Source organism: Sus scrofa, chromosome 2, assembly GCF_000003025.6.
Source record: "Sus scrofa isolate TJ Tabasco breed Duroc chromosome 2, Sscrofa11.1, whole genome shotgun sequence".
Lineage (NCBI taxonomy): Eukaryota > Metazoa > Chordata > Mammalia > Artiodactyla > Suidae > Sus > Sus scrofa.
Window position 1 is genome coordinate 143,030,747 of NC_010444.4, and position 27,909 is coordinate 143,058,655.

The 27,909-nt window shown below is 48.0% G+C and overlaps 5 protein-coding genes across 5 annotated transcripts in view; all 5 read left to right on the plus strand.

Annotated features, from left to right (window-relative positions):
- On the plus strand, positions 951-6,084 carry LOC110259669 (protocadherin gamma-A8-like). The gene is made up of 4 exons (XM_021085165.1): positions 951-1,086; positions 1,158-2,087; positions 2,280-3,302; positions 5,900-6,084. The coding sequence occupies exons 1-4, from the start codon at positions 951-953 to the stop codon at positions 6,082-6,084; spliced, it is 2,274 nt and encodes a 757-aa protein (XP_020940824.1).
- Positions 3,786-10,841, plus strand: LOC100737660 (protocadherin gamma-B5-like). The gene is given in 3 exon segments (XM_021084918.1): positions 3,786-6,280; positions 6,283-8,534; positions 10,379-10,841. Coding segments are annotated over 3 exon segments (2,475 nt in total). The 5' UTR covers positions 3,786-6,129; the 3' UTR covers positions 10,451-10,841.
- Positions 10,746-15,276, plus strand: LOC110259670 (protocadherin gamma-A9-like). Its single transcript, XM_021085166.1, has 3 exons — positions 10,746-12,693; positions 12,735-13,097; positions 15,101-15,276. The coding sequence occupies exons 1-3, from the start codon at positions 10,746-10,748 to the stop codon at positions 15,274-15,276; spliced, it is 2,487 nt and encodes an 828-aa protein (XP_020940825.1).
- Positions 13,175-15,820, plus strand: LOC110259518 (protocadherin gamma-B6-like). Its single transcript, XM_021084929.1, has one exon. The coding sequence runs from the start codon at positions 15,284-15,286 to the stop codon at positions 15,779-15,781; it is 498 nt and encodes a 165-aa protein (XP_020940588.1). The 5' UTR covers positions 13,175-15,283; the 3' UTR covers positions 15,782-15,820.
- The window catches only part of LOC100736974 (protocadherin gamma-B7), a 103,696-nt gene continuing 97,901 nt past the window's right edge, over positions 22,115-27,909 (plus strand). The window contains 2 exon segments of the mRNA XM_021084917.1: positions 22,115-25,282; positions 25,285-26,576. Of these exon segments, the coding sequence (XP_020940576.1) occupies positions 24,160-25,282; positions 25,285-26,576 (2,415 nt within the window). The 5' untranslated portion in view covers positions 22,115-24,159.

The following is a 27,909-nucleotide window of genomic DNA, read 5'->3' on the forward strand; positions in this document are numbered from 1 at the left end:
TACCTTTAACAGTTAACTAAGTCTGCTTACAAATGTAATCATCTCTCATTAGTAGAACAGGATGGAAATTGATTCTTCATCGTATTCATTTGTACCTGTCAAATATTTTCTACTCAAATAGAAAATATATAAAAATTTGAATAAAATATCAAAACAATATAATCTCTGATACGACCTGAAAGTAAGAGCACTTATATTAAAGTTTCACAATATTAATTTGAAAACATTATTAATATGCGATTAATATGGCATTTTTAAAAGAAAATTAAAAGACAACACTATGGGAAGCTTACTGTAAAGATTAATTGGTTTAAACCAAATAAAACAACTTCTGAGTCATCTCCTAAAGTATATTTTAACCTGAAAATGAATTAATTTCCAGTGCTGACTGGGGTTCTTACTTATTTAATAATAGGTTTTGAAGATATTAACACTAAAGCTTCAAGCATAATTAGGAATAAAAATTTATGAGTAAGTATCTTCCAGAAATTTGAGTAATTTAATATGATGCTAACTCCAAAATCTGATCATTTAATAATACTTTACAAAACTTTAACCCTACTTCATTCCACACTTGTTGGTAATTACTTGTAAAATGTGAGTTCAGGGATAAATTAATCCAAACAAACTATAAAAAGCAGGTAGTAATTTTTTCCCCTAGTAACCTAGCAAACAATATTACAAATCTAAGTGAGTGCAGTAACTGCCTAGGACTCTAAGCGCCGCTGTTCACCTACTTGGTGAACCAAAAGCCATCCGGATACTTAGGGCTCCAGCCTCACGGAGACCTGAAGATATCACAAACCAACTGCAAGGCTGCAGCAAAATTCCGTCCCTAAATCTGGGACACTCCAGCTTTTCATAAGATAATCTCCATAGCTGCAGCAACAAGGTAAACAAGACACATATGCCCAGGGAAGATTCTGAGTGGATTCCTTAGCGAAAGAACAATGGCTGCTCCAAAGAATTACCTAGGAAGCGGCGAGCTGGTACTGCTGTGCGCGCTCCTGGGCGCGCTGGGGGAGATCGGGAGAGGACAGATCCACTACTCCGTGCCAGAAGAGAGCGACAAGGGATCCGTCGTGGGTAACATCTCTAAGGACCTGGACTGGAGTCACAAGAGCTGACCAAGCACGGAGTCCGCATCGTCTCCAGAGGTAGGACGCAGCTCTTTGCGCTGAACGCGCGAAGCGGCAGCCTGGTCACCGCGGGCCGCATAGACCGGGAGGAGCTCTGCGCGCAGAGCGCGCGGTGTCTTGTAAACATTAACATCCTGGTTGAAGACAGAGTGCAACTTTACGGTGTCGAAATAGAAGTGACTGATATCAATGATAATAACCCGAAATTCCAGGTGGAAAGCCTAGAGGTAAAAATCAACGAAATCGCTGCGCCTGGAACTCGCTATCCGCTCCCAGAGGCTGTCGACCCGGATGTGGGCTCGAATGCCCTGCAGAGCTACCAGCTCAGCCCCAGTCCCCACTTCTCGCTGGACGTGCAGACCGGAGACGACGGAACTGTAAGGCCAGAGCTGGTGCTGCAGCGCGCCCTGGACCGCGAGGAGGAGGCTGCTCACCACCTGGTCCTCATGGCCTCGGACGGCGGCGACCCGCGTCGCTCCAGCACAGTGCACGTCCGAGTGACGGTGCTGGATACCAACGACAATGCCCCGGTGTTTGCTCAGCCAGTCTACCGGGTGAAAGTCCCCGAGAACGTGCCCCCAGGCACCCTGCTGCTTACTGTGAGCGCTAGCGACCCAGATGAGGGCACCAATGGAGACGTGGCCTATAGATTCTGGAAAATCAGTGAAAAACAGTCTCCGTTATTCCATCTTAATGAACAGACTGGAGAAATATCAGCAGCAAAGAGTCTGGATTATGAGGAATGTGCATTTTATGACATGGAGATACAGGCTGAAGATGGTGGGGCACTGAAGGATCGGGCCAAAGTCCTCATTTCAGTGGAAGATGTCAACGACAATAGGCCTGAAGTGACTGTTACCTCTCTGTTTAGCCCAGTCTTGGAAAATACTCCTCCTGGGACGGTAATTGCCTTCTTGAATGTGCATGACCAAGACTCTGGGAAGAACGGTCAAGTTGTCTGTCAAACACGTGATGATTTACCTTTTCAATTAGAAAAATCAATAAATAATTATTATAGATTGGTGACATGGAAACATTTGGACCGAGAAGAAACCTCTTTGTACAATATCACAGTCATGGCCTCAGATCTAGGAACCCCATCTCTGTCTACTGAAATCCATATTGCCCTGCACGTGGCAGACACGAATGACAACCCACCTTCCTTCCCTCAAACCGCCTACTCAACCTACATCCCTGAGAACAACCCCAGAGGTGCCTCCATTTTCTCCGTGACTGCTCACGACCCTGACAGTGGCAACAATGCCCAGGTCACTTACTCTCTTACCCAAGACAGCATCATGGGAGCACCTCTCTCCTCTTATGTCTCCATCAACTCTGACACTGGTGTCCTGTACGCACTGCGCTCCTTTGACTATGAGCAGATTCAAGACTTGCAGCTGCTGGTAACAGCCAGCGACAGTGGGGACCCTCCACTGAGCAGCAATGTATCACTGAGCCTGTTCATATTGGACCAGAATGACAATGCGCCAGAGATTTTGTACCCCATGCTTCCCACTGACGGTTCCACAGGCGTGGAGCTGGCACCCCGCTCCGCAGAGCCCGGCTACCTGGTGACCAAGGTGGTGGCGGTGGACAGAGACTCGGGCCAGAACGCCTGGCTGTCCTACCGCCTGCTCAAGGCCAGCGAGCCCGGGCTCTTCGCGGTGGGGCTGCACACGGGCGAGGTGCGCACAGCGCGGGCCCTGCTGGACAGAGACGCCCTCAAGCAGAGCCTGGTGGTGGCGGTCCAGGACCACGGCCAGCCCCCCCTCTCGGCCACTGTCACGCTCACCGTGGCTGTGGCTGACAGCATCCCTCATGTCCTGACTGACCTGGGTAGCATCAAGACCCCTGCCGACTCTGATGATTCAGACCTCACCCTCTACCTGGTGGTGGCAGTGGCCGTTGTTTCCTGCATCTTCCTCGCCTTCGTCATCGTTCTGCTGGCTCTCAGACTGTGGCGATGGCACAAGTCGAGTCTGCTCCAGGCTTCAGGCAGCAGGTTGGCAGGACTGCCAGCCTCAAACTTCGTAGGCATAGAGGGAGTACAGGCTTTCCTGCAGACCTATTCCCACGAGGTCTCCCTTACCTCGGACTCTCGGAAGAGTCATGTGATCTTTCCTCAGCCCAACTACGCAGACACACTCATCAGCCAGGAGAGCTGTGAGAAAAACGATTCCATATTAACATCCATAAAGGATGAAGGTGCTTCTGTTCAGGTGAGTTCGGTGCTTTGTTTACATTTATTTCTTAGAGGAATTACATTTTTCATAAATTTGTGTTTTGAAGCACGTATTGTGAGGAAAGTTTAAAATAATTTTTAAGGTGTATCACAAAGTTTTGGGGGTTTTTTTAGTGATACTATAAAATTGAGTTCATCGTTTGTTTCATCTGCTTTCCAAATTAGACAAGATTATTTAAATATGAACTCTTGGAGTTCCCGTCGTGGCACAGTGGTTAACGAATCTGACTAGGAACCATGAGGTTTCGGGTTCGATCCCTGCCCTTGCTCAGTGGGTTAACGATCTGGCATTGCCGTGAGCTGTGGTGTAGGTTGCAGACGCGGTTCGGATCCTGCGTTGCTGTGGCTCTGGCGTAGGCTGGCGGCTACAGCTCCGATTCGACCCCTAGCCTGGGAACCTCCATATGCTGAGGGAGCGGCCCAAGAAATAGCAAAAAGACAAAAAATAAAATAAATTAAAATAAAATAACAGACTGTCGTTAAAAAAAGAAGTAGCAATGAAAATAATTTAAAAACAAATAAATATGAACTCTTAACCTCTTAAAGCCTTCCATATTTTACTATATTACTTATCACTTATTCGCTTAAGAAATAGTTACCCAACCACATACACTAAGTTTGTTTTGTATGTGTAGATGTGTATATACACATATACACTACATATATATGTGTATATACACTACATATATATATGTTAGAACTTGCAAAAATGCTTGAGACTTCCAAACCCTTGTATTAGCTTACTAAAAGTAAAATACATCTCAGAATTTTGAGGATTCTTAGGAATGCACTTGAAACTAGGCTTTCGAAAATTTCTTCACTTGAAACCTCTTTTCTGAGTCCTGTGTCTGGATCAGAACCCTTCAGAGTTTTAGTACTTCTTACATTTCAAAACGTCATAAGCATATTTTAAAGGGTGGCGGTAGATGAGACAGGTCCCTACATGTTGATTGTGTGGCGGGAGTTGCCCAGACTCATACCAATGGAGACATGGAATCTAAAGCCCTAAAATGGTCATTGCTCCCCCCAGGCAAATTTGAAATAAAATTTCATTTAAAATTTTTGAAAGTGACTTTTGTAAAATATAGAACACATTTTATTACAGTTCCAATGAGCTGTTATGATTGTACAGCCATGTGAAGTGTGCTGTGTTTCTCATGGTGAGAGTTTGCGAGTGTTGGTTTCAAGAACAGAAGTTACAGGTACACAAATTCTAAACAGGCTAATCAATTCAATTAAAAATAATTCCATCTGGAGTATATGATTCCCGTATCCCTTGTTATAGCATTTAATAAAACTTAACCACTGATTTGTTATCAGATGAGAGTGGAAAACACAATGAACTATTTGTTAGTAACTAAATGGACATTTCCCAGGGATTGCGCTGTGTTCCCTTCTATTTTGCATATATAATGGTTAGGAGTTACTTCCTATTTTCTGTAGTATTTGGATATACAGTCATTTGAGAAACAACTATTTTGTTGACACTTTGTAAATTTAAAAAGTATGCGGAAAGTTTCCCTAATAGAAAAGAAAACCCTTACTCTTGCTCAAAGCATTCACTAATTATTAAAAAAAAAGAAATTAACAGATGGAGTAAGTTAATTAGAACAGATGTCACTATATTCAGTAAATTTATATAAATAAACTGACTGTGAACTTAATTAATTTCTCCAATTCCGAAGTTGTTATCCAGTATGACATATGTACGTAGGCAATTCTCTTGGAATACCCTTTGTGACTTTATACTGAAGAATAAATATTTCCCTAATACATTTTAAGAATGAATTTATGTACGGTATTGGGTATGACATAAACCAGTTAATTCTGAGTTATAAAGTAGGGGGTATAGTAAATAGTCTCCTATGGCTACGTCATTGGGACAGGTTTTTTTGAATGACTACTTCTTGAGTCGGAAGATTAAAAAGAAATTATTTTGGTAAAGTCATTGTCGATATTATCCAAAGGAGAAGATGTCTGGGGATTGGGTAAAAAATTACACAACTTTAAAAAATAATTTTCAAAAGTATCGATGTACTCTAATATATGTGATATGGAACAGCATTGATCGTGTAGAAATATTGGGGGCGAACATAGGAATCAATGAAAAAAAGTTTTAAAATTGTTTCAGATATCCTAGGTAATGAACGAAATGATTCGTGTAATTAGTAGATGACAAACTCTTTGAGAGCGAGACCTAAGTCTCATTCATTGTTATACGGCCACTAACAAGGACAGTACTTAGCACAACGCAAACGTTCAGGTATGTTTGTAGAATGGTAGAATAAATGGATCAATAATGCAAATCTGTAAACAAGCCCAACATATTTCTTATAATTTGGAGACAACAGAAAAATACCTTAAATGAGTTTTGATAATTTAAGGTATTAATTTGTTAACATAAAAACATGGCTTGTTCAGTTAGGCTCACAGTTTCTAGTTATGATAGCTGGTTAAAGGGATGCAGCAGGGGCTGCAGTTTCCCAGTGCGGACTCTGGGCGCCGCTGTTGGCCAAAGTGGAGAGCGAGGCGCTGGCCACCTCCTCGCGCAGCCGCAGCGCACCCTCCCCAGCTCAGACTCGCTCGCTGGAGCCTTCCTACCGCCAACTCCTCTGGCAAAGCAGCAGCCCGGGCGGACCCGCACGCCGGAAATACAGCTCTTCCGAGGCCCGGACAGCTACCACCCAGAGACGGTGTTTGTAATCCGGCGACTCCAAGCCGGTGAGCAAAGCCGAGGGAGCAAGAGGGATGGGGAGCGGCGCGGGGAAGCGGGGCTGGGCTCCGAGGCGGCCAGGGCTCTTTGCCTGCCTGCTGTCTTTGTTCTGCCTGGCGCTGTCTGAGCAGATCCGCTACAGGATTCCCGAGGAGATGGCCCAGGGCTCGGTGGTGGGGAACCTCGCCAGGACCTGAGACTCAGTGTCCACGAGTTAGCGACTCGAAACCTGCGCGTCAGTTCGGAGAAGCCTTACTTCGCAGTGAGCGCAGAGAGCGGGGAGTTACTTGTGAGCAGCCGGCTGGACCGGGAGCAGATATGCGGGAAGAAGCCAGCCTGTGCTCTGGAGTTTGAGGCAGTTGCTGAAAATCCACTGAACTTTTATCACGTGAATGTGGAGATCGAGGACGTTAATGACCACACGCCAAAATTTACGCAAAGTTCCTTTGAGCTGCAAATAAGTGAATCTACACCGCCAGGTGCGCGCTTTATATTAGAAGTCGCGGAAGATGCAGATATTGGCTTAAACTCTTTGCAGGCTTATAAACTTTCTCTTAGCCCTAGTTTCTCATTGATAAATAAAGAGAAACAAGATGGTAGTAAATACCCGGAACTGGTGTTGGAGCAACCCTTAGACCGGGAAAAACAGAGTTATCATCGTTTAGTTCTGACTGCCTCAGACGGTGGCGATCCACCCCTAAGCGGCACAACTGAACTCCGCATCCAGGTCACTGATGCCAACGATAACCCCCCAGTATTCAGCCAGGACGTATACCGAGTCAGCCTTGGAGAAAACGTGCCCCCAGGCACCACTGTGCTGCAGGTGTCAGCCACCGACCAGGATGAGGGCGCTAATTCGGAAATCACTTATTCCTTCTACAAGACCGGGAAAGTCTTCAGTCTGAATTCAAAAAGCGGGGAAATTACAACGCTAAACACACTGGATTTCGAGGCAGTCAAGGAATATTCTATGGTGGTAGAAGGGAGGGATGGCGGAGGACTGGTTGCCCAATGTACAGTTGAAATTAGCGTTCAGGACGAAAATGACAACAGGCCAGATATTACATTCCATTCTCTAGTCAAAATGATTCTGGAAAATGCAGAGCCTGGAATGCTAATTGCTTTGATCAAAATACACGACCGAGATTCCGGAGAAAATGGGGAGGTTAATTGTCGATTAGAAGGTGAAGTCCCTTTTCAGATAATCTCTTCGTCCAAAAATTCATATAAGTTGGTAACATATGGGGCCCTAGACCGAGAGCAGACTCCGGAATACAATGTCACCATCACAGCCACCGACAGGGGCAAGCCGCCCCTCTCCACCAGCACTACCATCACTCTGCACATCGCAGACGTCAACGACAACGCTCCGGTTTTCCAGCAGGCCTCCTACGAGGTCCACGTGGCGGAGAACAACCCGCCCGGCGCCTCCATCGCGCAAGTGAGCGCTCGCGATCCCGACCTGGGGCCCAACGGCCACGTCTCCTACTCCCTCGTGGCCGGCGACCTGGAGCCGCGCGCGCTGGCGTCCTACGTGTCCGTGAGCGCGCAGAGCGGCGTGGTGTTCGCGCAGCGCGCCTTCGACCACGAGCAGCTGCGCGCCTTGGAGCTGACGCTGCAGGCCCGCGACCACGGCTCGCCCGCGCTCCGCGCCAACGTGAGCCTGCGCGTGCTGGTGGGCGACCGCAACGACAACGCGCCCAGGGTGCTGTACCCGGCGCTGGGGCCCGACGGCTCGGCGCTCTTCGACACGGTGCCGCGCGCCGCGCAGCCCGGCTACCTGGTGACCAAGGTGGTGGCGGTGGACGCGGACGCGGGGCACAACGCGTGGCTGTCGTACCACGTGCTGCAGGCCAGCGAGCCGGGCCTCTTCAGCCTGGGGCTGCGCACGGGCGAGGTGCGCACGGCGCGGGCCTTGGGCGAGCGGGACGCGGCCCGCCAGCGCCTGCTGGTCGCGGTGCGCGACGGGGGCCAGCCGCCCCTGTCGGCCACCGCCACGCTGCTCCTGGTGTTCGCGGACAGCCTGCAGGAGGCGCTGCCGGACCTGGGGGACGCTCCTGCCCCTTCGGACGCCCAGGCTGAGCTGCAGTTGTACCTGGTGGTGGCCTTGGCGCTGATCTCGGTGCTCTTCCTGGTGGCGGTGATCCTGGCGGTGGCCCTACACGTGCGACGCTCCTCCAGGCCCGCGGCCTGGGGCTGCTTTCAGCCTGGCCTCTGTGTCAAGGCGGGGCCCGTGGGTCCCCCCAACTACAGTGAAGGAACGTTGCCTTATTCCTACAACCTGTGCGTTGCCCACACTGGAAAGACAGAGTTTAATTTTCTGACATGTAGTGAGCCGTTGAGTTCAGGACAAGACATACTTTGTGCTGAGTCACCTGGGGCCTTATTTCCACTTTGTAATTCCAGTGAGTCGACGTCCCATCCAGAAACTCTAACTACGGTGAGTTACATTTAAGTGTCTACTCCTTTTCGCCATCTATGCAGTTTTCCTTATTTGTGTGAAAGTATATTACACTTTTAAGTATATGAGTTGTCTTAGGGGTATTATATCTCATCCAAGAGCTGTATTTTCAGTCTTCAGGGGGAATGGTGAATGGGAGTAGGTTGCGACATAAAATAGAGTTATCTTACCCAGCTTGCATTTACTAAGTAGTGAGAGTGTGCTCTTTGGTTAACAGCGTATTTGCCAATTTCTTACCTCTTTTTCTGAGCTAATGAAATTGATTGTTGCATCCTTTAACATCTTTGTTTATTATATAAGTAAATAATAATGCTGGGATGGAATTGGAGCTACAGCTGGCGGCCTACCCACAGCCACAGCAATGCCAGATCTTCCACTTACACCACAGCTCAGGGCAATGCCGTGATCCTTAGCCCACTGAGCAAAGCCAGGCTTTGAATCTGAAACCTCATAGTTCCTAATCAGATTCCTCTCTGCTGCGCCATGATGGGGACTTCGGTAGTTTTCCTTTCTGATGTTTATTCTTCATGTCTAGTTCCTTAAATCTACTATTCATAAGTCTTCAAAGGGTTAGGGTTAGTCTTAAAATTTTCTTAAATTTTAAGAAAAAAGACTGTGTCTGTGGGGGGGGTGTATGAGGAGCGTCTCAGTGAACCCATCAGAAAGTCCAGGTCATCATCTTAGTTCCTTCAAGTTTTCTTGAATGCACAATTCTCTTTTCGTCTTTAATCATTGTGAGAAGGTGACACCTGACAAAGGAAAAGGAAATGCTATTGCCTCCATGACTTGTCATTACTGATCTCTTTTTGTAAGAAGAAAAGGGGGAAGTCATTGGGTTTGTCTTCTTAGAGCCTTAAACATTAGCAACTAGAGGTTTTCTCATCCTCCTCCTACTTATAGGAGGGAAGGAGAATTCTGAATTTTCCATTTTTAAGGCAAAAACCTACTAGTTTCAAGCACATACAAGGATAACATTAAATATGTATCAGGCTGTTGCTTGGTTTTTCTTAGAACATTGCTTCAGTAAATAGTTTCTTTATAAACTGCGGAGAGAAATTTCTCCTTGTGGTATGTACTTTTTACTTTTTAGTAAATATATCTTGTACTTTTCCCCAAAATTATTGCATACATTTAGATGACCCATATAATGGAAGTTTAAGCTTACTTTAAAATGTCATAATTTCTTAAAGGAAGATGTGAAATGGAAAACTTTCTTTGCCCTGTATATTCATTTGAATTTTCCAAATGCCATACCTATCCATGCACTTATGCCTTCACATAGAAAACTAAACATTAAAAAGTTGAAAGAGCATAAAAGCTTAAAATCACAAATATGTAAAATTTAAAAATCCACTCACTTTAAAAGTTAGCAATATTAGGTGAGAAAATCGCTTACTATTGCCTAATTAAATTTTTGTAAACAAAATCTTAAGGAAACCATACTCCAGAAATCTTACCATGAAAGCAAATTAACCTTATAACACTAGTTTCAAAGTGAATAACTATCCATATATTCATTCAGTATAATTATGTAATACACATATGCAAGCATATATATAATTAAGAAAAATATGACTGTATTTCAAAGATAATTGCATGTTGTAATTAATTCAGAAAATAGATAATGACCTATAGAAAATATCTGAAACATTAGCAAGAGGAAATTAGAACAATTTACATACTTAGCAAATGCAACATTCTACTAAGAGTGAGAGTAAGGTTGGTAGTGGGAAAATGACGATTTCATAACACATCGAATAGAAATTTCATTACACTTGACTTCCAACTAAAATACCCACCAATGGCCATTTCTTTTGAAATAGGAATGTGTGACACAATTAGAAAAATCCAAAATCATAGTTGCAAGAGAGCAGTGTTTTCTCTGTCATCTGTAGCAAAGCATTGCTCGTCTTAGTGGGTGTAGTAACGGCTTCGGACTCTGGGCGCCGCTGTTGACCTGCTCTAAGCAAAGCGCAGGCAGCCCTCGGTCCGGATACCAGGCTCAGCAACACAAAGCCGCTCGGATCCCACAAACCCACTCCGGGGCTGCAGCGTAACTCGGCCTCCGAACTTGGAGCACTACGGGTTTCTCCTAAGGAAAAAGACCACCAGAATTTGCAGAGGAGAAAAGAGCGTATGGAGTCAGCGTTCACAGCAATTCTTCTGAATCCAATCTTTGGTGAAGCAGCAATGGCCGCTCCAGTGAATCGCCTGCCCCACCGAGGACTGGTCCTGCTGTGCCTCTTCCTGGGGAGGCTGTGGGAGAGCGGGGCTCGCCAGATCCGCTACTCGGTACCTGAAGAGACAGAAAAAGGCTATATCGTGGGGAATATCTCCAAGGATCTGGGGCTGGAGCCCCGCGAGCTGGCGGGGCGCGGAGTCCGCATCGTCTCCAGAGGTAGGACGCAGCTCTTTGCGCTGAACGCGCGAAGCGGCAGCCTGGTCACCGCGGGCCGCATAGACCGGGAGGAGCTCTGCGCGCAGAGCGCGCCGTGCCTGGTGAACTTTAAAGTCCTGGTTGAAGACAGAGTGCAGCTTTACGGAGTCGAAATAGAAGTGACTGATGTCAATGATAATAACCCGAAATTCCAGGTGGAAAGTCTAGAGGTAAAAATCAACGAAATCGCTGCGCCTGGAACTCGCTATCCGCTCCCAGAGGCTGTCGACCCGGATGTGGGCGCGAACGCCCTGCAGAGCTACCAGCTCAGCCCCAGTCCCCACTTCTCGCTGGACGTGCAGACCGGAGACGACGGAACTGTAAGGCCAGAGCTGGTGCTGCAGCGCGCCCTGGACCGCGAGGAGGAGGCTGCTCACCACCTGGTCCTCATGGCCTCGGACGGCGGCGACCCGCGTCGCTCCAGCACAGTGCACGTCCGAGTGACGGTGCTGGATACCAACGACAATGCCCCGGTGTTTGCTCAGCCAGTCTACCGGGTGAAAGTCCCCGAGAACGTGCCCCCAGGCACCCTGCTGCTTACTGTGAGCGCTAGCGACCCAGATGAGGGCACCAATGGAGACGTGGCCTATAGATTCTGGAAAATCAGTGAAAAACAGTCTCCGTTATTCCATCTTAATGAACAGACTGGAGAAATATCAGCAGCAAAGAGTCTGGATTATGAGGAATGTGCATTTTATGACATGGAGATACAGGCTGAAGATGGTGGGGGATTGAAGGATCGGGCCAAAGTCCTCATTTCAGTGGAAGATGTCAACGACAATAGGCCTGAAGTGACTGTTACCTCTCTGTTTAGCCCAGTGAGGGAAGATGCTCCTCAAGGAACTGTGATTGTTCTTTTCAATGCTCATGACCAAGACTCTGGGAAGAACGGTCAAGTTGTCTGTTCCATCCAGGACGCTCTACCGTTTAGGTTAGAAAAGTCAACTGAAGATTATTATAGATTATTGACAACCGGAAATCTTGACCGGGAAAAAAACTTTGAATATAACATCACCGTGACGGCGACAGACAGAGGAACACCGCCCCTGTCCACAGAAATTCACATCACCCTAAACGTGGTCGACATCAATGACAACCCACCTTCCTTTCCTCAAACCTCTTACTCAGTCTACCTCCCTGAGAATAACCTTAGGGGCATGTCCATCTTTTCTGTGTCAGCCCACGACCCCGATAGCGATGAGAACGCCCGGGTTGTTTATTCCGTTGCTGAGGACACCATCCAAGGCGCGCCCCTCTCCTCCTATGTCTCCATCAACTCTGACACTGGGGTCCTATATGCTTTGCGCTCCTTCGACTATGAACAGTTTCGAGACCTGCATTTGAGAGTGATTGCAAGTGACAGTGGGGACCCACCCCTCAGCAGCAATGTGTCTCTGAGCCTCTTCGTGCTGGACCAGAATGACAACGCACCTGAAATCTTATACCCTGCCCTCCCCACCGACGGTTCTACCGGTGTAGAGCTGGCACCCCGCTCTGCAGAGCCCGGCTACCTGGTGACCAAGGTGGTGGCGGTGGACAGAGACTCAGGCCAGAACGCCTGGCTGTCCTACCGCCTGCTCAAGGCCAGCGAGCCCGGGCTCTTCGCGGTGGGGCTGCACACGGGCGAGGTGCGCACAGCGCGGGCCCTGCTGGACAGAGACGCCCTCAAGCAGAGCCTGGTGGTGGCGGTCCAGGACCACGGCCAGCCCCCCTCTCGGCCACCGTCACGCTCACCGTGGCAGTGGCAGACAGCATCCCCGAAGTCCTGGCTGACCTGGATAGCCTTGAATCTCCTGCCAGCCCCGATGACTCAGGCCTCACACTGTACTTGGTGGTGGCGGTGGCGCCGGTCTCCTGTGTCTTCCTGGCCTTTGTCATCATGCTGCTGGCGCTCAGGCTGAGGCGCTGGCAGCTGTCGCGTGTGCTGCAGGCGTCAGGAGGCGGACTGGGTGGCGTGCCCGCGTCCCACTTCGTGGGCGTGGACGGGGTGCGGGCTTTCCTGCAGACCTATTCGCACGAGGTGTCGCTCACCGCGGACTCGAGGGGGAGCCACGTGATCTTCCCGCAGCCCAACTATGCGGACACGCTCATCAGCCAGGAGAGCTGTGGGAAAAGCGAGCCTTTGTGCATTGCAGATGATTCGAAGTTTCCTATAGAAGATACCCCTTTGGTTCCAGTGAGTTCAATTTTTCCTTTACCTTCTATTAAAATTTGTTTCCTCTTCCTCTTTAAATGTTGGCACTTACAGTAGGATAAGTTTATATTAATATATTCTCAGCCTGCATTTACATTTTGCTGGGCCTGATTTTTGCTCTAACATCAATAGGAAACATTTAATTGTTACATCGTTGATATAATTTTTGCTTTCTCATAATGAAGAGCATCAACAGAAGCCTTCCTTTTGGGAATGCTCTCATTATCTGTCGTTGTGCATGGCCCTTTGGATGAGTGGTTTGACTGGTTATCATGGTTCTTGCTTCACCGCATTCAAGTCCCCAGGCAGGGATTGAACCCAGCGACGGCTGTGATGTAGACCTGAGGCAATACCAGATCCTTTAACCCACTGCTGGGGTTGGGATTGAACTGCCTCCTCAGAGCTGCTGCAGTCAGATTCTTAACCCACTGTGCCACCACAGGAACTCTTTAATGGTGAACGTTTTAAAAATCATTTTTCTAATCTCAATGGTTTTGATTTTGTATTACGGTGATGTCATAGTTTAGTAGTTTGAAACGCTCCTTTGCTATAGTTTATGTTTGCTGAAGAGGGGTTCTTAGACTAGACCCTGCGAGAAGACAAAACGCGGGAGATAAAAATTATTCTTCACTGTCTGTTACTTATGCCTAGTCCTTCATCTTCCCAGGCTAGAACTAAATCTGGATCTGGGAGATGATTTAGGAAAGTATTCTCAAGAACTATGCTAGGAGGTTCTAAGAATATTCTACTGGCTTTCAGACATAGGAAAATAATAATGTATAAGGTGATTTTAAACATAATGTCATTTCAAGTAATAAATGGCATTGTAGGAGACTTTGAACATAAGCTTTGAAACTGAATCAAAATTCTATTCAAGGTGTTTTCTTGTTGCACAATGGGTTAAGGATCCAGGGTTGTCACTGCAGCAGCTCAGGTTACTGCCGTGGTGCAGGTTTCATTCCTAGCCCAGAAACTCCACCTTCCATAGGTATGGGGGAAAAAAAGAACCAAAGGAAAATCAAAAAACAGAATTCTATTCTAAACATGCTGAACACAAGGGCTAACATGTCTGGAAATCCATTAGGATATACCAAGTATCATTATTTCAAATACTCTTTATTCCCAAGCTAGTAGGAAAAAAGTAAAGCCATATTTACTTTTCAGGGCCATATTTTTAACCATGCAGTAGCCAAACTGTCATTTAAAGTTTCTGTCCTGGGGAGTAGTCTTTAGTACCTAAGAGTCATAAACACAAAAATATATGTTCATTTGGGAAAATGTAATAACAGAGATATGGATGAAGGCTTCTATATCATGGTAGGTAACTACTATTCTCAGCTATGAAAACATCACTTGCCTTTAGAAACAGAATACAAGGCTTATGGGATGGATGACTGGGCAGAGTGTGGGAAATGCTGAATTCTGGTTTTCTTAAATGAGGCGGCACTTTTGCATTGGGAACAGATAAAATAGACTTAAGAATAAAATTCTTCCTCATCTTAGTGTCTTTAAAGAGAGTTCATTAAAATAGCTGGATTTTCTTCAAAATAATGACGGAATGAACATATAGTAAACAAATGTGATCTTGTGTTGATCACTGTTGCAGTTGCGTGACGGGTATATGAAGGTTCAATAATAGTGCTCCCTACTTTTGTACAAGCCTGAAATTTCCCATAACAAATTTCTTGAAAAACTAAGTACATAGACAGACATCCTCCGTATACTTGGTAAACCTAAAATTTAGGGATATTGCAGAACTGTGTATATGCACATTCTGGTGATAGAAATGGGATTCAAGGCAAAACTGTCAGGCTGCGGTTCCACACACGGCCTCTGGGCGCCGCTGTCGGCCAGTGCAGGACAAGCGCTGAAGCCCAGGATTCCTGAGCCTCTGGCTCGAGATTTCCTGCGCAGCCACCCACACAGAGAGAAGGAAGCCCGCTCACACACCCAGGCTCCTGGCCGCGCAGGCTCTGCTCAGCACAGACGCCTTCCCAATCCGCCTGTCCTGGGCCAAATGCCCCTTCCGTGACGCCGTGGATTGCAGTTTCTTTGCCTCTCCAGAAAGACCGGGCTCCAGCGAGACCTAGACGCGCAATGGGAGGGAGCTGCACGCAGAGACGCCCGGCCAGCCGGCGCCAGGTACTGTTGCCCTTCCTGCTGCCTTTGTTATACCCCGCGCTCTGCGAGCAGATCCGCTACTCCATTCCCGAGGAGCTGGCCAAGGGCTCGGTGGTAGGGACCCTCGCCAAGGACCTAGGGCTCGGTGTTCGGGACGTGTCAGCTCGCAAGCTGCGAGTTAGTGCAGAGAAGCTGCTCTTCAGCGTAGACGCGGAGAGCGGGGACTTGCTTGTGAAGGACCGAATAGACCGTGAGCAGATATGCAAAGAGAGAAGAAGATGTGAATTGCAGCTGGAGGCCGTGGTGGAAAATCCTTTAAATATTTTTGATATCATGGTGGATGTTGAGATATTAACGACCATGCCCCTCATTCGATCAAAAGGAAATACGTCTAGAAATTTTGAATCTGTATCCGCAGGTGCACGAATGTCCTTGACCCTGCCACTGACCCGATATAAACACGAACTCAGTTAAAGATTATCAGATAAATCCTAACCCGTATTTCTCATTAATGGTTAGAGTTAATTCTGATGGTGGCAAATACCCAGAGTTGTCTTTGGAGAAACCCCTAGATCGGGAAGAGCAGCCGTCCCATCGCTTGATATTGACTGCCTTCGACGGAGGGGACCCACCACGAAGTGCCACCACTCAAATAGAAGTCTTTGTGAAGGACACGAATGATAACCCCCCCATGTTCAGCAAAGACGAATACAGAATCAGCGTTAGTGAAAATCTACCACCTGGGTCCTCGGTGTTGCTGGTGACAGCCACTGACCAGGACGAGGGAGTCAATGCTGAAATACAGTACTACTTCAGGAGCACTGCTCAGAGTACAAGGAACATGTTCTCACTGGATGAGAAAACAGGCCTGATTAAGAATAACCAGTCACTGGATTTTGAGGATATAGAAAGATACACCATGGAAGTGGAAGCAAAAGACGGCGGTGGCCTCTCTACCCAATGTAAAGTAATCATAGATATCCTAGATGAAAACGACAACATTCCAGAAATAATCATCACTTCTCTCTCTGATCAGATTTTGGAGGATTCCCCCCAGGAATGGTTGTTGCCCTCTTCAAAACACGGACCAGGACTCGGAGGAAATGGAGAAGTCACCTGTCATATAGGAAGAGATGTTCCTTTCAAGATTTATTCTTCTTCTAATAATTACTACAGGCTAGTGACAGATGGGGCCCTAGACCGAGAGCAGACTCCGGAATACAATGTCACCATCACAGCCACCGACAGGGGCAAGCCGCCCCTCTCCACCAGCACTACCATCACCCTGCACATCGCAGACGTCAACGACAACGCTCCGGTTTTCCAGCAGGCCTCCTACGAGGTCCACGTGGCGGAGAACAACCCGCCCGGCGCCTCCATCGCGCAAGTGAGCGCTCGCGATCCCGACCTGGGGCCCAACGGCCACGTCTCCTACTCCCTCGTGGCCGGCGACCTGGAGCCGCGCGCGCTGGCGTCCTACGTGTCCGTGAGCGCGCAGAGCGGCGTGGTGTTCGCGCAGCGCGCCTTCGACCACGAGCAGCTGCGCGCCTTGGAGCTGACGCTGCAGGCCCGCGACCACGGCTCGCCCGCGCTCCGCGCCAACGTGAGCCTGCGCGTGCTGGTGGGCGACCGCAACGACAACGCGCCCAGGGTGCTGTACCCGGCGCTGGGGCCCGACGGCTCGGCGCTCTTCGACACGGTGCCGCGCGCCGCGCAGCCCGGCTACCTGGTGACCAAGGTGGTGGCGGTGGACGCGGACGCGGGGCACAACGCGTGGCTGTCGTACCACGTGCTGCAGGCCAGCGAGCCGGGCCTCTTCAGCCTGGGGCTGCGCACGGGCGAGGTGCGCACGGCGCGGGCCTTGGGCGAGCGGGACGCGGCCCGCCAGCGCCTGCTGGTCGCGGTGCGCGACGGGGGCCAGCCGCCCCTGTCGGCCACCGCCACGCTGCTCCTGGTGTTCGCGGACAGCCTGCAGGAGGCGCTGCCGGACCTGGGGGACGCTCCTGCCCCTTCGGACGCCCAGGCTGAGCTGCAGTTGTACCTGGTGGTGGCCTTGGCGCTGATCTCGGTGCTCTTCCTGGTGGCGGTGATCCTGGCGGTGGCCCTACACGTGCGACGCTCCTCCAGGCCCGCGGCCTGGGGCTGCTTTCAGCCTGGCCTCTGTGTCAAGGCCGGGCCCGTGGGTCCCCCCAACTACAGTGAAGGAACGTTGCCCTATTCCTACAACCTGTGCGTTGCCCACACTGGAAAGACAGAGTTTAATTTTCTGACATGTAGTGAGCCGTTGAGTTCAGGACAAGACATACTTTGTGCTGAGTCACCTGGGGCCTTATTTCCACTTCAGAGTGGGAATGATTTGACTTCACATCCTGAGACCCTGACACCGGTGAGTTTCGTTTTTGTGTTTTCTGTAATATTCTATTAGTGTTTCATATTTCATGCGTATTACTTGACTGTACATGCATACTCCTTGACTTTATATTTAGAAAATCTACAGCTAATCACAATCTTGTCTTCTCAGTGTCAATTTTTGCTGAATACATCTTCAAGATTACTTGGTTCATAAGTTGCTCAGATAGAATATCACTAAATTGGAGTTATCATGTCAAACCTAGGGTAACAAAATAGAGGTCATAGTCCTGGCTTACCAAATAATAAATAACAACCTATTCAAATATGCTAAGACTTAGGTTGAATTTTCCATACCCTATTTGTATTTTCCAAGTTTAATAATATTCAGGTACTCATCAGATATCAAAGCAGGTGCTCATTTCAAAAAACATGTTTTGCAAATAATCTTGTATGTCCTTTTGGGTATCTTAGCAATTTTTAAAACTGTATGCATTTGAGAGGGGATGGGAAGCAGATCCATGAATTCCTGAAATTGCATGCAAATTTACAGATGTATGCATTTCTCTTGGGAGAGAGGTCAAAAATTTGATTCCATTGCAAGTTTCCTATGGTCCTCAAAACTTGCTACTAACTACCCTAGAGGACTTTTTCTCTTCAATTTTTGGTCCTTCTGGTTTTCCTCTTATTTCTACTTTTCTTGGTGCTCAAAAGTGTACTCGTTCCCAATCTTTTTTCTTCTTCTCTACATCACAAGATAAGGAAGTTCCAAGACAGCAAGTGAAATGCTAGTGTATTTTATGTCCAATGTCTGTCCCCGACTGTCTGATATAAAATCTTTAAAGACTAAAGATAAAATCTTTGAAGAGGTCTATACTTGGGGATATAGTGGCATAAATATTTCTGAACAACCTGTTCTCTCTATATGAAAGAAGTGAACCTCTAAACTTCTCACCTTTGAGGGAGAAAACTACTGGTGCGTTGATGGGAATATACAACCGAAGGCGTGTGGGCCACTTTGGCTTCCTTACGAAATGCAAAGGAGGGATCAGGTACACTGATATCACACCCTGGTGAAAACAGGATATTTGACATAAACACTTATTTGTTTAAAACCTACATCACTATTTTTACTTTGTTTAAAATTGTAGCCCTTGTATGTACTTCTCTTCCCACTGTAGTACGAACACGGTCCTTTTAGTTGGTGATTACCAGCTCCACTCATTTAAATAGATCACATTAGCTTCTAATAAAATAGGCCTATATTAAAATGTTTTTAAAAGAGTCATTGAGACTTAGTAAAGCTATTTTAGAAACAAATTGAAACCCTTTCACACAATCACAATGTCAAACAAGTTTAATTATTCAATAGAGCAAATGTAAAATTTTGAAGATTCTAAGTGAATTATAAAGGATATATCTCATATAGTCTCTGTATGACTGTCTACTAAACACGGATCATTTAAATCATAATTTAAAATAATATTGTAAGACTTTTCTTAATATAGCTAGAATCTCATAGGAAAGAAAAAAATAAGCTTTACTTACCTTTTAAAGCGGATATATTTCTGTTGGGAAAATGAGTATTACAAATATATATAATCAACTATGATCATATAATACCTTGTAGAACTTTCATTCCACTTTATTCCACCGAGTAAGAAACCTACAAATAGTCGTTGATTTACGGATATGAGTTGAGAAACCAAAGATATAAAACAAAATAAAATACAGAACAAAAATAGAGTAGTGTTTTCCTCTTGCATACATAGTGGGTGCAGTAACGTCTAAGGACTCTGAGCGCCGCTGTTCACCTGCTAGGAGAGATCTGCAGCTAGCGCTCAATCCGGATTCTCAGGGTTCCAACTACACAAAGCTCCACAGTCCCTGCAAACCCGCTCCAGGGCTGCAGCGAAACTCACCCCGGAATTAAGGGTGCGCAGGCAGCCAGCGAAAGAAAAAGGATCGGGCCGAAACAATACAGCGCGCCCAGGAAGGATCTGGCGAGAATTCCGTCACCAGACAATGGCCGCTCAAAGGACTCGCTCCGACCGCAGCGCGCAGATCCTGCTCTGCCTTTTCCTCCTTTTGCGATGGGAGGCCGAAGCTCGGCAGATCCGCTACTCCATTCCCGAGGAGTTAGACAAAGGCTCTTTTGTGGGTAACATCTCCAAAGACCTGGGGCTGGAGCCCCGCGAGCTGGGGGAGCGCGGAGTCCGCATCCTCTCCAGAGGTAGGACGCAGCCCTTTGCGCTGAACCCGCGAAGCGGCAGCCTGGTCACCGCGGGCCGCATAGACCGGGAGGAGCTCTGCGCCCAGAGCAGGCGGTGTCTGGTGAGTTTTAACATTCTTGTGGAAGATAGGGTGAAACTCTTCGGAGTAGAAATAGAAGTAATTGATATCAACGATAATGCACCAAAATTCCAAGCAGAAAATCTAGATGTAAAAATTAATGAAAACGTCGCTCCAGGAATGCGTTTCCCTCTCCCGGAAGCTGCTGATCCGGATGTGGGCGTGAACTCCCTACAGAGCTACCAGCTCAGCTCCAATAAACACTTCTCCCTGGCAGTTCAGAGCCGTGCCAGTGGCGTTAAGTACCCGGAGCTGGTGCTGGAGCGCGCCTTGGATCGCGAGGAAGAGGCAGTGCACCATCTGGTCCTCACCGCCCTGGACGGGGGTGACCCTCTCCGATCTGGCACAGTCCTCATCAGTGTGACTGTCTTCGATGCAAACGACAATGCGCCGGTCTTCAGTTTGTCCGAATACCGGGTGAATGTTCTGGAGAACTTGCCTGTGGGTGCACAGTTGTTGACAGTCACTGCCACTGACAGGGATGAAGGTGCCAATGGAGAAGTGACGTATTCATTCCGAAAACTACCTGACACACAATTGTTGAAATTCCAGCTAAACAAAAATACTGGGGAGATAAAACTATCAGAAAATCTGGATTATGAAGAAACAAGTTTCTATGAAATCGAAATACAAGCAGAAGATGGAGGAGCCTATCTTGCAACAGCGAAAGTGTTGATTACAGTAGAAGATGTAAATGACAACAGTCCGGAGGTGACCATCACATCTCTGTTTAGTCCCTTGGTGGAAGACTCACCTCTGGGGAGTGTTATAGCCCTTTTAAACGTGCATGATCTGGACTCCGGGCAAAATGGACAGGTCACCTGTTCCATATCAGGTGATCTACCATTTAAGTTAGAAAAATCCATCGACAGTTATTACCGATTGGTGACACACAAAGCCCTTGACAGGGAACAGGTATCTTCTTACAACATCACAGTAACAGCCACAGACGGAGGAAGTCCACCCCTATCAACAGAAACTCACTTCACCCTGCAAGTGGCCGATATCAATGACAATCCACCCACCTTCTCTCACATCTCCTACTTTACCTACATCCCAGAGAACAACCCCAGAGGCGCCTCCATCTTCTCGGTGACTGCACTGGACCCAGACAGTGAAGAAAATGCTCGGGTTATTTATTCCCTGGTTGAAGACACCATCCAGGGGGCACCTCTGTCCTCCTACATCTCCATCAACTCTGACACAGGCGTCCTGTATGCACTGCGATCTTTCGACTATGAGCAGTTTCGGACTTGCAGTTGCAGGTGACAGCCACTGATAGTGGGAACCCACCGCTCAGCAGCAATGTGTCTCTGAGCATATTCGTGCTGGACCAGAATGACAATGCACCTGAAATCCTGTACCCCACCCTCCCCATGGATGGTTCCACAGGCGTGGAGCTGGCACCCCGCTCCGCAGAGCCCGGCTACCTGGTGACCAAGGTGGTGGCGGTGGACAGAGACTCGGGCCAGAACGCCTGGCTGTCCTACCGCCTGCTCAAGGCCAGCGAGCCCGGGCTCTTCGCGGTGGGGCTGCACACGGGCGAGGTGCGCACAGCGCGGGCCCTGCTGGACAGAGACGCCCTCAAGCAGAGCCTGGTGGTGGCGGTCCAGGACCACGGCCAGCCCCTCTCTCGGCCACTGTCACGCTCACCGTGGCTGTGGCAGACAGCATCCCCGACGTCCTGGCTGACCTGGATAGCCTCGAATCTCCTGCCAGCCCCGATAACTCAGGCCTGACACTGTACTTGGTGGTAGCGGTGGCGGCGGTCTCCTGTGTCTTCCTGGCCTTTGTCATCGTGCTGCTGGCGCTCAGGCTGAGGCGCTGGCAGCTGTCGCGTGTGCTGCAGGCGTCAGGAGGCGGACTGGGTGGCGTGCCCGCGTCCCACTTCGTGGGCGTGGACGGGGTGCGGGCTTTCCTGCAGACCTATTCGCACGAGGTGTCGCTCACCGCGGACTCGCGGGGGAGCCACGTGATCTTCCCGCAGCCCAACTATGCGGACACGCTCATCAGCCAGGAGAGCTGCGGGAAAAAGGATCCTCTGTCTTTGTCAGATGATTCGAAGTTTCCTATAGAAGATACCCCTTTGGTGCCAGTGAGTTCTGTTTTTACTCCTTTTTGCTCCTTTAAAAATTATGATTGGTTTTACTTTTAGGTTTGCAGCATGATGGTGGAAACTTAATTTTTTCACGTTTCTCTCCATTTCAATGACATTTGCTTCTTGCTAAAACATTGAATAGTAGAACTTGATGATTATTAAGGCTGATGTGGTTTTACTTTCTGGTTAATAGTCACCTAATCCGGTGAAGGTCTATTGTCATAGGCTGTTTTGAGTAACTCACAGAGTCTTGTATTTTGTAGTTTTGTTGAGTAGAATACTGACAATTCCTAAGAGAAGATTTCTATACAGAAGTGTCTTGTCAATTGTGTGCTCTCCTGTTGGCTACATGCTGAAATCCTAGCCCCTTAGACAACCCTGTCTCTTGCTTTGAAGACAGGTCTGGTAAAAATATGTAAATGTCAGAAACAAGTGCATTAGCCTCACTGGAAATACTATCCATTTTCGTTAATATTCTATTAGCAATTGATAACGTGTGCTTGAAATTTTCCAAAATCATACGTGCTAACACTACAGCACCCATTTTGCCTGTGATTCTATTTTCAGACCGTTTTGTGGAAGAGCTACCATTTTAATTTTACTTTACTTGATCAATAGGGATTCTAGAGAGCTTGTAGAAGGTTACATTAAGCAAATTTGGGTTTCTTCTATCCCTGTACTTTTTGTTAAATTCTCCAACCTCTAAGGCTGAAAAAATGTATGCAGTTGTGAAGTGATAGACTTGTACATGTTTAAGGATATGTGTCAAAGGCATTTCAGAGACTCCTTATAGAGAGAAAAGAAGATCCACTTGAAACTCTGAAATTTAGCGTCAAAGTAAAGTTAAAGCCAAGAAAGAAATGTCATGTCTGCATGGGATCTGACTGCCCATGAGATATACACAGAATTCTAGAGACATCAGTTGAGGTACTCGTGAACCATTTAGTTAGTGAAATGGCGATGTGTTTGGTTTGAGCTCTTTTAACTTATTACTGATCTTCTAAGCTAATATGGTAGCATAAAGTCAAACAGTGTCCTCATATATTTCAAAATATTTATAAGACCATGACTCTTTTTTCATGTCCTTCAACATTTGTTCAAGCAAACATCTATAGAAAGAGAACATAGTTATCATCTCTAGGTCGTAGTTTACAACTGTCATTTTAAATATCTGTCCATGAGAGTCAAAATTATGCATCTCTTTCAAGTAGTTCCATTATTTTGAAAAATATAGATTAAAAACCTCCTCTTTTGGCATGGTAGCTATTGTAAGCAAATATTTTAAAATATAGTTATGTAAAAGTATACAGGACACTTTGGATGATTGTAATGAATAGGACAATGGTTGTATTCTAGTTCCTAAGTATGGGGGGATGGATGAATACTTTCTCGTCAAATATAAGTCTGGGTTGAAGACCAAAAAAAGTGTTTTGCTTATCTTTAGTACTTTCCTTTGTGGATAATTACTCGTAAAAGGAATAACAGTGGTTGCCTCTGGATGGCAGAGCTGGATAGTAGCAGGCGATGGAATAGGTGACCCACTTTGCCCTCTACATTCTTTTTGTCTTTTTGATTTTGAAATATTTCTACCTATTCAAAATCTAAATCTTAACATATAAAAATATGTGATAGTTTTGATCATGTGAAAATATTCATGATGAACACGGAATCACAGAGGAATAAGATTCAGATATTTTAGCTGCTATCACCTTGCGTTTAAAGGAAAAGATTTCCTGACCTAGAGGAAAACCTAAGCTGTGGTTCCACACGGAGCCTCTGGGCGCCGCTGTCGGCCAGTGCAGGACAAGCGCTGAAGCCCAGGATTCCTGAGCCTCTGGCTGAGATTTCCTGCGCAGCCACCCACACAGAGAGAAGGAAGCCCGCTCACACACCCAGGCTCCTGGCCGCGCAGGCTCTGCTCAGCACAGACGCCTTCCCAGATCCAGAACTGGCGGAGCGCTCCGCCTGTCCTTGGCGGTGAGCTCTATCGGTGCGCTAGTGTGCACTTTCTCCAACCAGAAAGACCGGGCTCCAGCGAGACCTAGAGCGCGCAATGGGAGGGAGCTGCACGCAGAGACGCCCGGCCAGCCGGCGCCAGGTACTGTTGCCCTTCCTGCTGCCTTTGTTATACCCCGCGCTCTGCGAGCAGATCCGCTACTCCATTCCCGAGGAGCTGGCCAAGGGCTCGGTGGTAGGGACCCTCGCCAAGGACCTAGGGCTCGGTGTTCGGGACGTGTCTGCTCGCAAGCTGCGACTTAGCGCGGAGAAGCTGCTTTTCAGCGTAGACGCGGAGAGCGGGGACTTGCTTGTGAAGGACCGAATAGACCGTGAGCAGATATGCAAAGAGAGAAGAAGATGTGAATTGCAGCTGGAGGCCGTGGTGGAAAATCCTTTAAATATTTTTGATATCGTGGTGGTTATTGAAGATATTAACGACCATGCTCCTCAGTTCCATAAAAATGAAACACATTTAGAAATTATTGAATCTGTTAGCCCGGGAACGCGAACCATTCTTGAGTCTGCAAAAGATCCCGATATTAGTCTGAATTCACTGAGCAAATACCAACTAAGTCCTAACGAGTATTTCTCGTTAGTAGTGAAAGACAATCCTGATGGTAGCAAATATCCAGAATTGGTACTGAAGACGACCCTGGACAGAGAAACACAGAGCGCTCACCACTTGGTGCTAACAGCTGTGGACGGTGGGGATCCGCCGCGAAGCGGCACCACTCAAATCCGCATCCTGGTGGTGGATGCCAACGATAACCCGCCCGTGTTCACCCAAGATGTGTACAAGGTCCGTCTTCCGGAAGACGTGCCCCCAGGCACCTTCGTGCTGAAGGTCAGCGCTACTGACCTAGACGAAGGCGTCAACGCAGAGATAACATACTCGTTCCTTGGTGTGGGTGATACTTCCAAGTACGAGTTCTCTCTGGATTCTGCTACAGGAAACATTATAACTCATCAAGCCTTGGATTATGAAGATGTAGAAAGATATACCATAGATGTGGAAGCAAAGGACCGAGGATCCCTCTCTACACAGTGTAAAGTCATTATAGAAGTTTTAGACGAGAATGACAACAGCCCAGAAATAATCATCACTTCTCTCTCAGATCAGATTTTGGAGGATTCCCACCCAGGAATGGTTGTGGCTCTCTTCAAAACACGGGACCGGGACTCCGGAGAAATGGAGAAGTCACTTGTAATTTAAGTAGAGATGTTCCGTTTAAAATCCATTCTTCTAAAAAATACTACAAGTTAGTAACAGATGGGACCCTGGACCGAGAGCAGACTCCGGAATACAATGTCACCATCACAGCCACCGACAGGGGCAAGCCGCCCCTCTCCACCAGCACTACCATCACTCTGCACATCGCAGACGTCAACGACAACGCTCCGGTTTTCCAGCAGGCCTCCTACGAGGTCCACGTGGCGGAGAACAACCCGCCCGGCGCCTCCATCGCGCAAGTGAGCGCTCGCGACCCCGACCTGGGGCCCAACGGCCACGTCTCCTACTCCCTCGTGGCCGGCGACCTGGAGCCGCGCGCGCTGGCGTCCTACGTGTCCGTGAGCGCGCAGAGCGGCGTGGTGTTCGCGCAGCGCGCCTTCGACCACGAGCAGCTGCGCGCCTTGGAGCTGACGCTGCAGGCCCGCGACCACGGCTCGCCCGCGCTCCGCGCCAACGTGAGCCTGCGCGTGCTGGTGGGCGACCGCAACGACAACGCGCCCAGGGTGCTGTACCCGGCGCTGGGGCCCGACGGCTCGGCGCTCTTCGACACGGTGCCGCGCGCCGCGCAGCCCGGCTACCTGGTGACCAAGGTGGTGGCGGTGGACGCGGACGCGGGGCACAACGCGTGGCTGTCGTACCACGTGCTGCAGGCCAGCGAGCCGGGCCTCTTCAGCCTGGGGCTGCGCACGGGCGAGGTGCGCACGGCGCGGGCCTTGGGCGAGCGGGACGCGGCCCGCCAGCGCCTGCTGGTCGCGGTGCGCGACGGGGGCCAGCCGCCCCTGTCGGCCACCGCCACGCTGCTCCTGGTGTTCGCGGACAGCCTGCAGGAGGCGCTGCCGGACCTGGGGGACGCTCCTGCCCCTTCGGACGCCCAGGCTGAGCTGCAGTTGTACCTGGTGGTGGCCTTGGCGCTGATCTCGGTGCTCTTCCTGGTGGCGGTGATCCTGGGGGTCGCCCTGCGCCTGAGACGCTCTTCCAGCCCGAGTGCTGGAGGCTGCTTTGGATCTGCTCTTTGCTCTAAGTCTGGTCCTGAGATTCCTCCCATCTACACTGAGGGAACGTTGCCCTATGCCTATAATTTATGTGTGCCTGGGAATCAAACTAATCCAGAATTTAATTTTCTCACATCTGCTGAACATTGTCCAGCCACACAAGATATTCTCAACAAAGACAGCTCTGCAGGGCTATTGGCGAGCATTTTAACTCCTAGTGTTGAGGCAGATAAGAACACTTTTAAACAGGTAAGTATTTAAAATAATGGTTTTTATATGCCAGTTTGCCAGTAATTTATAATATAGCACTACTATTTCCAGACTGTAGATCCCATCTCTTGATAAAGTTCCTAAAATTAATTTAGTTCAAACCTATGTGTGTTACTGTTAATACTAAAGTTTACAATGCTGCAATCCCTCTACTATTCAATTGCATTGCAAGGTAAAATATACAGAGAATTCTCAGGTCCGTTGTTCACAAAATAGAATATCTTTTCATCAGGGATATGGAATATAGTTATTTTTATACTGTGATACCTTGAGTGACAACCGTAAAATAATGCCATATTTTTTCAAATGTTTTTTTCTTTATTTTACTTAAGAAATAAACATTGGCAAGAATTATAGTCATAATCCTACTGATGATTTTGTTGGAACTGTGCTAGTTCCACAGCCACAAATGCTGTTTCCTTCAGTCAGTAAAAATCAATAGGAACAAAATCTAACCTGCAGGTTTTCAGTTCCAGCAGTATTTGAAAACCTAAGAAAAATTAGCAAGCCCGTTTAATAATTACTCTTTTAATAAGTGCTCTTGGTAAGCCTTTAATGTCACATTACATAACTCTTTATTGTCTGCAATTTTAAGCTTTACAAATACTTGTGATTCTCTAAGAGGTGAGTTTAAGAACTCGGTAACAGGCACATTAATTGAGTTTTTCTTTCGCGTTGCAATAATACGATTGGGCTCTAGGCGCCGCTGTTCACCAATTAGGGAACGGGAGGCAGAGCGCTACAGAGTCCCTCCCTCCCCTACCTCTAAAACACAAAGCACAGCGAGATGGTTACTCACAGATCCCGGTGCTGGAAACTCAAAGTACTCGCTTTCGCTCCGTAATATTTTGTGGATGCAGTCGGCCAGGGACCTCGTGGATACATAAGCTATTTCAGAACCAAAGGCTCAAGAAATCGCGGAATACAGGTTCAGCCACCGCCATGGCGAATTGGCAACTGCGCCTTGACCGCAGCGGGCTGGTCCTACTGCTGGTCCTGGGGACGCTGCGGGAGTCTGGGGCCGGGCAGATCCGATACTCGGTGCCAGAAGAGACAGACAAAGGCTTCTTCGTGGGCAATATTTCCAAGGACCTCGGCCTGGAGCCCTGGGAGCTGGCGCAGCGTGGTGTCCGCATCGTCTCCAGAGGAAAGACGCAGCTTTTCGCTCTGAATCCGCGCAGTGGCGGCTTGATCACCGCGGGTAGGATAGACCGGGAGGAGCTCTGTGAGGCGGTTTCCTCCTCCTGTTTTTTAAACATGGACATACTTGTGGAAAATACCCTGAAGATTTATGGAGTAGAGGTGGAAATAA

Coding starts and splice junctions, on each gene's coding strand:
- LOC110259669 (XM_021085165.1), top strand. CDS start 951: ATGGCTGCTCCAAAGAATTACCTAGGAAGCGGCGAGCTGGTACTGCTG. Junction 2,088..2,279: donor CCAAGACTCTGGGAAGAACG/GTCAAGTTGTCT, acceptor TGCACGTGGCAG/ACACGAATGACAACCCACCT. Junction 3,303..5,899: donor ACTCATCAGCCAGGAGAGCT/GTGAGAAAAACG, acceptor TGTTGGCCAAAG/TGGAGAGCGAGGCGCTGGCC.
- LOC110259670 (XM_021085166.1), top strand. CDS start 10,746: ATGGCCGCTCCAGTGAATCGCCTGCCCCACCGAGGACTGGTCCTGCTG. Junction 12,694..12,734: donor GGTGGCGGTCCAGGACCACG/GCCAGCCCCCCT, acceptor TCACCGTGGCAG/TGGCAGACAGCATCCCCGAA. Junction 13,098..15,100: donor GCTCATCAGCCAGGAGAGCT/GTGGGAAAAGCG, acceptor TTTCCTGCGCAG/CCACCCACACAGAGAGAAGG.
- LOC110259518 (XM_021084929.1), top strand. CDS start 15,284: ATGGGAGGGAGCTGCACGCAGAGACGCCCGGCCAGCCGGCGCCAGGTA.